The sequence below is a fragment of the Takifugu rubripes genome, chromosome 13, assembly GCF_901000725.2.
Source record: "Takifugu rubripes chromosome 13, fTakRub1.2, whole genome shotgun sequence".
NCBI lineage: Eukaryota > Metazoa > Chordata > Actinopteri > Tetraodontiformes > Tetraodontidae > Takifugu > Takifugu rubripes.
Window position 1 is genome coordinate 21,310,820 of NC_042297.1, and position 12,500 is coordinate 21,323,319.

Below are 12,500 nucleotides of genomic sequence, written 5' to 3' on the forward strand. Positions count from 1 at the left end.
TATTAGCTGTATTTTATATGTGGCAGCAGACTGGTGCTGCACCAGAGCTCTGAAATCAGCCCTGATCTGCAATATTGTGGCTGTGAATCAATCACATGGAAATCACACTTCAGTGAGGAGAGGAACCTTTCCACAGGTGATACGGGGGTGGAGACCATCTCAACACGCCACAACCAGCAACGCATAACGAAGCCTTCAGCTGTGCGTTGTCAAAAATAGAAATGGCTCACAAATGTTCAAATAATGCAAAAGGATACGGAAGCTTGTCACGGATTAACCGGCAGGAATAGGACAACCAATACCGGCAAATATGGATTCCAACACAAGTGTCTAATGTTTAACTTTAAAAGAAAAAATAGCTATTATTGACAGATGTTCCATTTCAAATGTGTGTTTCTGTTTTCTAGCCAAGATGACTGTGGAGAACATGAGAAGCATTGATGAACTCAGTGTTGTTTGTGTGACCTAAAAGGATCTAATCTATGAATGTGCTGCTTTATTGAGTGTATTCGTTGAATTTCACACACATGAACATTCTCATAGAATTAATAAGCAAGGCTGAGAAGGGACAGAGGACCACAAAGACTGGAGGACATGAGACGAGCTCCAGCCTGGAGAGGAGCTTCCACAACTCAGCCCAAGCCAGTAGGTGAAGGATCTGGATCTGGATCTGGATCTGGATCTGGAGCGTTTACACCCAACATCAAAGAAGGAACAAATTCATCCACACAATTATGCAGATGGCTGCCTATTAAAAGCAGCCCCCAGTAGACCAGTCCCCAGTAGACCAGCCCCCAGTAGAGCAGGCCCCAGTAGACCAGCCCCCAGTAGACCAGTCCCCAGTAGACCAGCCCCCAGTAAACCAGCCCCCAGTAGAGCAGCCCCCAGTAGACCAGCCCCCAGTAAACCAGCCCCCAGTAGACCAGCCCCCAGTAGAGCAGCCCCCAGTAAACCAGCCCCCAGTAGACCAGCCCCCAGTAGACCAGCCCCCAGTAAACCAGCCCCCAGTAGAGCAGCCCCCAGTAAACCAGCCCCCAGTAGAGCAGCCCCCAGTAAACCAGTCCCCAGTAGACCAGTCCCCAGTAGACCAGCCCCCAGTAGAGCAGCCCCCAGTAAACCAGCCCCCAGTAGACCAGCCCCCAGTAAACCAGCCCCCAGTAGACCAGCCCCCAGTAGAGCAGCCCCCAGTAAACCAGCCCTCTTGGATTCCCAACAGTTCATTTTGAAACTGAAAATCCTCTTGAAAAATCTTCCAAAAAGTTGAAGAATTCCAGCTGAATTGTCTCAAGCTGAGAATCATCTTTGAACTAGATGACTGAGAACATTCGACTGGATACAAGGCCCAAGGCTCCAGGCTCAAGGCTCCAGGCTTCAGGCTTCAGGCTCAAGGCTCCAGGCTCAAGACACCAGGCTCCAGGTTCAAGGCTCCAGGTTCAAGGCTCCAGGCACCAGGCCCAAGGCTCCAGGCTCAAGACACCAGGCTCCAGGTTCAAGGCTCCATGCTCAAGGCTCCAGGTTCAAGGCTCCAGGCACCAGGGTCAAGGCTCCAGGCTCAAGGCTTCAGACTCCAGGTTCAAGGCTTCAGGCACCAGGTTCAAGGCTCAAGGCTCCAGGCTCAAGGTTCCAGGCTTCAGACTCCAGGGTCAGGAGTTCCATGAGTGTAACATTGATTTTGTGACACTCTTTGATCCATTCATTTTAAAGGCAAAAGCAAAGTCTTTGGTCAAAAAGCATCATGGGGACAGAAAAACTATTTCTTGACGATCAAACATGAGAGATACTATAAATCACAAAACTCCTTTAACACCTTTATGTTATTTTTTTCTTAAATGTTTCTGTAAATTGAAAGATTTGATTTTCAATGGCAAGAGCTGCCTCCAAACTGTGAAAAGAGGTGTTGCTTTCCCTCCTCATGGCATCCAGGACGTAGCGGACGCAAATGTCAAACTCTTGTTGAAGGATTTGAAGAACTAAAGAACTGTGTGAAGCTCCAACCAGCAGCTGCTTTCAATTTGTGCCACATGATTTCCAACCTGAGAGAAGCTCGGCTCTAAACGTGGCTTTGTTGGCATTAATGGCCGTCATGTTGGTGAGCTGAGGGGGGAGGAACTGGTGTCAGGAAGAATTCTTCACATACTAACATGTTTTTACTGTCAAACATGATGGACAAGAAAAAACCTGCTGAGAAAAGAAACAGTCAAAGGAACAAATCATGTTTTAGGAGAAGTTAACAAATAAGCTGCCCCCCTCTGACAGGTCGCGCTGCAGTTGCTGCCCACAGAAATCGTTGTGATGTTGATTCTTTTTGTGCGAGTCACGAAACAAGACTTGTGGTTTTGGTGGGTTGGTTCCAGATGCAGGAGTGCTGTGAGTAGTGGCGTGTGATGGAAAACAAGGCTATCAAAGCTGAAAGAAAAGCCACCTTCTTTAAAGGTGCGAGTCTCTATTGAGACGCAACCTTAAAACAGCAGGATTACAAGAGAAATGTGCCTCTTTCCTCGGTGCATGTTTGCATGTGCTGCATATGAGTGTCTGGAAGGTCAACACTGGACCTCGTAGCAACAGACCTAAAGCAAGGAACTAAAACATTATCACACTAAGACCATTAGCAGGGAGCCCGGCGCTGTTCAGTAGACCCAAATGGGCCCATTTAGAAAAGCATTAGCAGCAGTCTGCCACCCCAAGCTACGTTAGATTAGCTGCTTTAAAATAATGACAGGAAAAAGGAAGGAAGCAACAAAAATGTACAGTGTAACTATGGTTCCAAGTGTTACTGCTGACAGCAGACCCAAATTGACATTCACCCTGAGGACAAAGGTTGTGGGATTCTTTCCCTCCTGATTTGGTTTTTGGGTTTGGTTTTTCTTTAAACATAAAAAAACATTTCTAATAAATGGCAGATGATGTTGGAAATGGAGGCCCCTAGTTCAGTCGCAAGAAGGGTTAGGGTTGGGTTAGGGTAGGGTTAGGGTTAGGGTTATGGTAAGATTAGGGTTAGGTTAGGTTAGGTTAGGGTTAGGGTAGGGTCAGGGTTGGGTTAGGGTAGGGTTAGGGTTAGGGTTAGGGTAAGATTAGGGTTAGGGGTAGGGTAGGGTTAGGGTTAGGGTTAGGGTAAGGTTAGGGTTAGGGGTAGGGTAGGGTTAGGGTTATGGTAAGATTAGGGTTAGGTTAGGTTAGGGTTGGGTTAGGGTTGGGTTAGGGTAGGGTTAGGGTTAGGGTTAGGGTAAGATTAGGGTTAGGGGTAGGGTAGGGTTAGGGTTAGGGTAAGGTTAGGGTTAGGGTAGGGTTAGGGTTAGGGTAGGGTTAGAGTAGGGTTAGGTTTAGGTTAGGGTAGGGTTAGGGTTAGGTTAGGTTAGGGTTAGGGTTAGGGTTGGGTTAGGTTAGGTTAGGGTTAGGGTTAGGGTTAGGTTAGGGTTAGGGTAGGGTTAGGTTAGGGTTAGGTTAGGTTAGGTTAGGGTTAGGGTAAGATTAGGGTTAGGGTTAGGGTAGGGTTAGGGTAAGGTTAGGGTTAGGGTTAGGGTTAGGGTAGGGTTAGGGTAAGGTTAGGGTTAGGGTTAGGGTAGGGTTAGGGTAAGGTTAGGGTTAGGGTTAGGGTTAGAGTAGGGTTAGGGTAGGGTTAGGGTTGGGTTAGGGTTAGGGTAGGGTTAGGTTAGGGTTAGGGTTAGGGTTAGGGTAGGGTAGGGTAGGGTAGGGTAGGGTAGGGTTAGGTTAGGGTTAGGGTTAGGGTAGGGTTAGGATGGAACCACAGCGGAGGTTTGGGTCTCCAGGGAGGAGGGCGATACTCTCCGGGTCAGACAGCAGACATAGAAAATGGGAAACGAGGCCAAAGACAGCTGTCAGCAATTGTCGCCAGAACCCTTCAACCCGTTTACAGCTAATACGGACAAATGTTTTGCATGTGCTTAACAAATAAACCGGTTCAATACGACATCAAGGATACACCAACAGACTTTATGAGAGGATGCAACATTTTATTGATGCCACAGACAGATGGTTTTAGCAGCGGATGCTAGTGCAGCACTGACATGCCCCCCTTCCCCTAAAATAAAGCCCACACAGCCCAACTGGTGCTGCTGAGTCACCAGTGAGCCACAGCACCAGGGAAGGAGGGGGTGACAAAAATATAAATCCTTAAAGCCATCGATCCATCTGTCAGTCTTGCTCGCCATCTATCAGACGGCAGCCTCTTTTATCATATTATGAGGAAAAACAAGATATTTTTATTACGTCCCTGCAGCCCCAGCTACACTGCTAAATGTTCATTTGCCTAATGTGGCACTTCAAGGCAGATCTTTATCTACATTCCTCAAGTTCTTCATGCTCTCAGTCAAAGAACAGCCTTCTTACAGAAATGTAATGTTGCGCAGCTCATGGATTTAAGATTTGTTAATATTTATAAGGAAAATTCAAACACATTTTGGGTGAGTTAGTATCTACCAGACAATAACAGTGGTCAGTGGATGAGAAGCAAGAACACAGCCTGGGAAAGTCACCAGTCCATCACACATGCCTCGGGGGAATTTTTGAGTCTAAAATCCAGATGGAGAGACTTTACAATACAAAATGAAGTCGAATAGTTAATAAATAAGATATAACATAAGTTCATGAAGAAATGTTACAGTTCAGTCTTATTTAGTGTCTTTGGAGCACTTTTCCCTGTAGCTCCCTATAGCCCTCTGTAGCCCCCTATAATTCCCTGTAGCTCCCTGTAGCCCTCTATAGCTCCCTATCGTTCCCTATAGCTCCTTAGAGCTCCCTGTAGTTCCCTGTAGCCCCCTATAGCTCCCTATAGCTCCTTAGAGCTCCCTGTATCTTCTAGTTCCTTCTGGTGCCAGAAGTTGTGATTTTCCAGAAATCACATTTTTATTGGAACTAGTTTATTACAGTCTGCTCTAAATGTAATGGCCTGTTGTTTGGTGTTTTTATTTTTATATTTCATTTTACTTTTAATACTTTTACTTTTGCAGCCTGTTAAGAACCAATTCATCCAAATCCTTTTGCTAAGGTTGATTGAGCCAAATCATCAGGTCCAACACCCCAAAGCTGCCCCCCCACTTTGGGAAAGGTCGTCAGCGTGTGACAGAACACCATCCACCGTGACTAACCCTAACCCTAAACCACCGTGACTAACCCTAACCCACTGTGACTAACCCTAACCCTAACTCACCATGACTAACCCTAACCCTAACCCACCGTGACTAACCCTAACCCTAACCAACCGTGACTAACCCTAACCCACCGTGACTAACCCTAACCCGCCGTGACTAACCCTAACCCACCATGACTAACCCTAACCCTAACCCACCATGACTAACCCTAACCCACCATGACTAACCCTAACCCTAACCCACCATGACTAACCCTAACCCACCATGACTAACCCTAACCCACTGTGACTAACCCTAACCCACCATGACTAACCCTAACCCTAACCAACCGTGACTAACCCACCGTGACTAACCCTAACCCACCATGACTAACCCACCATGACTAACCCTAACCCACCATGACTAACCCTAACCCTAACCCACCATGACTAACCCACCATGACTAACCCTAACCCACCATGACTAACCCTAACCCTAACCCACCATGACTAACCCTAACCCACCATGACTAACCCTAACCCACCATGACTAACCCTAACCCTAACCCACCATGACTAACCCTAACCCACCATGACTAACCCTAACCCACCATGACTAACCCTAACCCACTGTGACTAACCCTAACCCTAACTCACCATGACTAACCCTAACCCTAACCCACCGTGACTAACCCTAACCCTGCATCTTATCTCTACATGGCAGATTCATGTAGGAGAGAGCAGCAACAAGCTGCACACATAGAGCATGAAGGGTGCACGAAAGGCCACTGCTCAGTGTTGCCATGGATCCACAAGGAGGCTTCATTGACTTATCCAGTGAGTTAATTCCCTACACTAGTGGGCCATTTAACTAATTACTTGTCCAACTTATCATAAAAATGTTTTTATGTGGATACTTCTCAGCCCATTACTGATTCACACAAGTAAATCAAGACCTGGATTTTCTGAACATGAAAAGTCCAGTCATCCATTTTCCCTTCCATCATTTTTAAGCCTTTGAGGGGAATTCTGTCCTTGTTCAGAGAGACAACCGACCCTAACTCCTATCTGACCTGGATTTTTACAGACCCTGGAAAGAAACATTGTAACTGTGGGATGTTCATCACAACACAAATGGAACATTACATGAAAGAAAAACCATACACATCTCATGCAAGATGATTGCAGATGTAAATCAAAAGGCTCTGGAAACCATCGGAGCCAGATGGTGTCTGAGCTCAGCTCATCTCGTAGGAAGGATGGAAAGGTTATTGTAGAGGACTCAGTTTGAGTCCAACGCATCTGCAACTTGGCTTTATCCAACCATGAGCTGCAATGACTGTGGCATCATGTACGTTTGCGTTAGATTATCAGATTACAAAGTTGATATTTGCTCTCTTTCCTCCATTTAGAAACGGGGGTGGCAGGTCTGCAACGGTTGCCTGAAAGTGCCCAGATGGGCTCTGTTACCGTCACAACCTCCTCTCCAAATGTGGGCCTCACTTTCAAATAAACTATCGCAATCTTAAAAAATAACTCCCGTGTCAAGGTGCTAACTGGGCCTTTGAGTGATGCGAACCTGCTGGCTGGACAATTTGGGAAAATAAACTGGATCCCTGCTTCCAGAGCACCGAGTGCCAGTAGCAGGCTGGGGCTGATGTCCTGGGATTCATCCCCAAATATCTGTGGGGCAAATGGGTTCTTTCAGAAAGTCCATGACAGTCCTGAACTGATGCATCACCTCATGTGGTGGAGGAGAGTTGTGCCAAACAAGCGTGACCCAGGGTCATCGGGCGCTCAATAGAGTCATTTTGTAAAAAAAGGTAGGTCAGAAATGGAAAAACATAGCTAATGCAGTAAATTACAGCAGACAATGGTGTCAAATTCTAGAACATAGCAGGAAAAAAAATCATTAAATTGATATATTGTGATAATTGATTAATGTTTTCTAAAAAAATGGAAAGTGGCAGTTATGTTATTATTCTGTCATTAATATCTCGGGGTCACTTTCTCAACTTGGAAATCCTGTCCTTCCTGGATGTCCATCTTTGCTATTTGAAACCTCTCAACCATCCTGATGTCCTGTGCTGATTCAAAGACCTCGTGACAGGCTACTAACGACCCTGCCAACGACTCTCAGGTGACCACTCAGAGCATTAGCATGCTAATGGTCCACAGGGGCTATATTTCCAAGCTTGGTCCCCAGCGAGTTCAGAACTGAAGAAGCCTTCTGGATAGAAGGAGAAACATCTTCAACGAGAAGAAACACAGTCCCGTTGACAGAGAAAACTACCTTGGACACATGTGATGTGGTGGCCATGTGGAGGCAGAACATTAGAGCCAGGCTGAGGCTGGAGAGCTGCTTCTACAAGGCCACCATGAACCTGGAGGTGTTCCAGCAGCTGTGGGGACACGAAGGTGTCCTGAGAGACAGTTAGAACTCCCCAACGACTTCATACAATGATGGAGTGACTGTTTAAGATGTTTTATTCTGTTTATTGTAAATTAAAGTGCTGTTAAAAGTCCCTCCCTCTCTCTCCCTCTTCCTTCCCCCTCTCTCTCCCTCTTCCCTCCCCCTCTCTCTCCCTCTTCCCTCCCCCTCTCTCTAGGGTGTGGAAGCCTGGCTCCCATTAGAGCCCGGCTAGGTGTTGGTAAATCTCTCTCTGCCAGGCTACCAGCCAAATAATTCACATTGACTTTAGATAACGAGTGACTCTATGTTGCTTCTCGTCCGACCCAGGACGCGTGCACGTCTGGACCGTGCATGTCTCCAGGACGCGTGCACGGTCCAGACGTATATTATGAATATTTATTGTGAATACAGAACCTTTATAATAATTCTTCCATTTTTCATTCATTCTTTTCTATTCTTGTGTTTCCTGCTACTTTCTTGAAAAGCTTAAAAGGCAAATTATTCCATTTATATCTTTATTTATTACTGACATCAATCTCAGTCAGCTGTCCAAAGTTTAACCAAATCGGATCAGCCATCACAGAATATGTCCCGTCAGCATGAAGGCAATGGGGGGGTGGGGGGGGGTGGGGTATCCACGCGTGAAAATGACCAAACACACTAATCTGGATTAATCAAAAAGAGACAGCGATAATTTGAGGCCTAATGGGCCTCAGGGTTTCTGTGTGTGAGCAGTCGGGCGTGGTCACACTCACCGACCCTCTGACTGATACCGACCCGATCAGCACGGGGGCGCGTCCCCCCCCCCACACCTGAAAAGGTGACAGCGAACCCAACAACATATTTTGGCAACCTCTGACAGTCAGCAATTAGTCTGGCAGGCAGACTGCGGCCACACAGCCGTGCACGCGCCCACACAGCCGTGCACGCGCCCACACAGCCGTGCACGCCCTCACCAACACACACGCACAGAAAGGAAAATCGGGGGCTGTCAGACAGAACAAACGATATCGATTCCACCGCTTTTATTTCAGACATAACACCATGACAACAGACACAAAACCAGCCAGAATTAGTTGTTATCTATTGAAGGTTGTGCACATAAATCCCACCCCCCCACCATTGCCCCCCCCCAAAAAAAAGAAGCAACTGAAAAGGCGCAGACATCGATGAAAGCATTCATCTCGTCTCATCGGTGGAGAACATGTTATTGATGAAAGACGTCACCTGGAATAATGGTCAGTGGGGGAGGGGGGCAGTGGGGGGGTGGGGGGGGGGGGGGTGTCTGCAGTTTCACAGAATCAGAGAAGTTTCCAGACACAAACGTCTCCAAAAAGTTCTGCTTCTCAGTTCAAGCACAGACTCTTAAAATATCCTAATCTCGCTGCGCACACACACACACACACACACACACACACACACACACACACACACACACGCACACACTCCAACCCAGAAACTGAAGATGAGTTTTTATTTCAGAAGAAAAAATGAAATGTTCAAAAATAAAGTGACTGGGATGATGATGAAAAAACAGGAGAAGATGATGATGATGATGATGATTGTGATGATGATGATGATGATGATGATGGTGATGATGATGATGATGATGATGGTGATGATGATGATGATCCAAGTCTCATAGGAAGTGTGAAAAAACTGTTTTTCTTGGTTTGATGATTTGATTTTCCACTTTTTCAGCTGGAAAAAAGTCTATGTGTTATAATGTGGGACAGTATAAAATGAGTTTGAATAAATGTGAAAATGGGGGATTTAACTGTATTTAACAAGACAACAAACAGAAAAGTTGATTCAAATATTGGAGTATTTTGCTTTTCAGTCGCTTTGACTCAACGACCTTCAGACCTGGTGTCACATAACAACTCTTTTCTGGATACCTGAGAAATATATATAATATCGCAGAAATATTAATTCATTTCTAATTAGGAATTCATTTCTAATTAGGAATTCATTTCTAATTATAAATTCTTTTATAATTAGGAATTCATTTCTAATTAGGAATTCATTTATAATTAGGATTTCATTTCTAATTAGGAATTCATTTCTAATTAGGAATTCATTTCTAATTATAAATTCTTTTATAATTAGGAATTCATTTATAATTAGGAATTCATTTATAATTAGGAATTCATTTCTAATTATAAATTCTTTTATAATTGGGAATTCATTTATAATTAGGAATTCATTTATAATTAGGAATTCATTTCTAATTATGAATTCATTTATAATTAGGAATTCATTTCTAATTAGGAATTCATTTATAATTAGGAATTCATTTATAATTGGGAATTCATTTCTAATTAGGATTTCAGATGTTTCTCTCTTCTGTTTATTCGCCATCTCGACCGCTGCTTCGGTCCTTCGGCCCATTTCTCCCTCCGTGTATGCAGATAGTGACATTCTGCAAATGCCAGCAGCTGTAGCAGCTGATAATCTGTCAATATAAAACCTCAAACCTCAAGCTTTTTTTACACGTGCACACGTGCACACACACTCACACCAAGTCAGGCACAGATGGTAAACAGAGCATCTGTCATAAACTAGGCTGTGTGAATCTATTATGTTTTATTGTATTCTATTATATTTTACATCCCTCAAAACACATGCGCACGTGTGCACGTGTGTTTTACAGCTGTTGTAAAGCACACAGCTTTCTGGAGTGTTCTACATTTCTAGCGCCCTGATGTGGGCTGATGTGGTTCTGGAGAGGTGGCCCAACCGCTCATTCACTCTGGCAAATGAACATCTAAAACTGTGCGTGCAGAAAATCCATTTCTCGCTGTTTTGCCATCTTTCCTCTCTCTTGTTCTCCATCCTTCGTCTCCAGTGGATGAGAGGCGAGCAGACTCCATTAACATCTGGCTTTAGAGAAAACCACAATGTCACATCAAGGGCCTGATTGGAAATTCGATCCCTCCCTCTTTTTTCTCTCCTCTATTTCTGGGGCTGCTCTTTAATGGTGAAGGAGCGGAACATTCAGCCCGTCTCTTCCCTTCCTCTTTCCGGCGTTCTCTGTAGTGTTCAATGAGCTCAGCGCTATCGTGCGCTCCTCTCGCTCTCCGCCTGTCCCTCGCTACACTCAGCATCTTCAAAAGTTAACATTTTAGACTAATCAAAGGGAACACAGGCATAGAAAGATGGGAAGCGATAGCAAGATGGAAAAAACAGGAGAAGAAAGCAGGGTCGAGGGGAGATGAGTAATAATAATAGAATAGAAAGGCAGCGTACGAGGGGCAGGAAGAAGCAAACGTGGGTGACACAGGACACGATATGACCCGATGTAGAGAAGAAAGGAACCTTTGCAAAAGCAGGTGTGTGTTTTTGTGGGAGTCTGATTCAGTACCGGGTCGGAACCAACATTCTGCAGATGGAAAGCTCTCTGGACACGTCAGCGCCGGCGTGGCTTTCACATGGAAAACAGACCTGAGAAGATCGTGTAACCTGGCTTCCAGGCTCGCTGCAGCGGCGTTTCAGTAAAATGTCATCACAATTTTAGCCGATTAGCTCAACAAAAGTACAAAAGCAGCACCTTCCACACTCAGCGATGATGTAAAAGAGGGTAAGAAAAGAGTTTTCTTTGCTTGGAACTTGTAATCTCGAAGCTTAAGAAAGTGGATAGAAAGTAGAACAATGAAATAAAGTAAACCCAAATCCTTTTCTACACATATAATTATCCTTTAGAGAGCTAAGGAACGATTTAACGGTACCCGTTACAGAAAAATGACTTATGAAACGTACGCGTGATTAAAGTGATGCTCACAAACCCAAACAGTCACGTCAGATGTGGTCGCACATTGATGAGTGTAACATCTATTTTCAGCCCATCTGTGTGGAGATACTGTTGCTCCAGCTGAAGCCTTTCATGAAACATCAACTTTTATTACTTTCACTGTTTTATTAAGGGCAGATGGGGGCCTTGATTGTTGGCAATGAGGCCGGAACTTAATAAAGGCAATGATTAATTGTTTTTTTGTTTTTTGATTTCAGTCTTTTCTTCATCAAACCTACTGTGTCTTAATCCAGAAAAGCAGCTGATGACAGATGAGGCCACACTCATGCTGTGACATTCCCAGATGAAAAGGGCTTTAAAAAGAAGCTGAGGTAAGCTAACCTTCCCAGAATCCATTGCGGTGATGACCCACACACAGTGTGCATTGTTCTCGTACTGAACAGGGTAGTTAGGAGACGTGATGATTCCTCTGGGGCCCCTCAGGTTGCTGCCACAGGTACGAGCTGCAGAGAAGACAGCACAGTTTAATAAAACCTTTATCCATCAAAAACAATCCTGCCAATTTAACCCTCCCAAAAGAGACAGAAGCCACATATTAGTCTTCTCCGCTCCAGTATTAATGCACATGGCGCAATAATTAAAGAATATAGGTTGCTATAATCATTTTGGGTCATTTATAAAGTGTTTTATTTGGTCTGTTTCAGTAAAATTAAGTGTTAAATTAAATGTATCTGTCTCAAGCAGAACATTGAAGCTTCGAGCAAGTGAGAGTTAGAGACATTCAAACTAATGTGGGAGTTTCATATTTTCATATTCTTTTGTGTTGCTAAAACCGAGCGCACTTGACATTTTAAGGCTTATTTTTTGCACACTTCCACACTGCCGAGACAGAGTTTATCACATCATATATTCAACTTTTATATATTGTAATGAGTTAGCTGGAGGCAGTCGCTGTCATTACAGGGAGAAGGTTATTGGCTTTTGAGACAAAAAAGGTTGTGAGGGAAGAAAAATGTGTGAATGGAAGTGAACTTGGGGAGACGGTCTGGAGAATTTGAGAAAGCTCAGAGGAAAGGAACTTTCAAGGAGGGAAGAGTGTAGAAAGTGAGGGATAGAGAGAGACATTGAGAGAGCAGCTTCTGATTAACATTAAAGGAGAATGGAGAGGCTCATGGGTTTGAATCCCAGGAGAGTGATGATAGCAGATATCACACAGCAGAGCAGCGATGACCTGCCTGCTCAGCTCTGTC

The 12,500-nt window shown here is 44.6% G+C and overlaps 1 protein-coding gene across 1 annotated transcript in view; it reads right to left on the reverse strand.

The window, feature by feature from the left end:
- Positions 1-12,500, reverse strand: part of LOC105419477 (CUB and sushi domain-containing protein 1) — a 284,673-nt gene that overhangs the window by 106,675 nt on the left and 165,498 nt on the right. Inside the window, 1 exon segment of the mRNA XM_074084929.1 lies at positions 11,632-11,753. Coding sequence (XP_073941030.1) covers positions 11,632-11,753 — 122 coding nt within the window.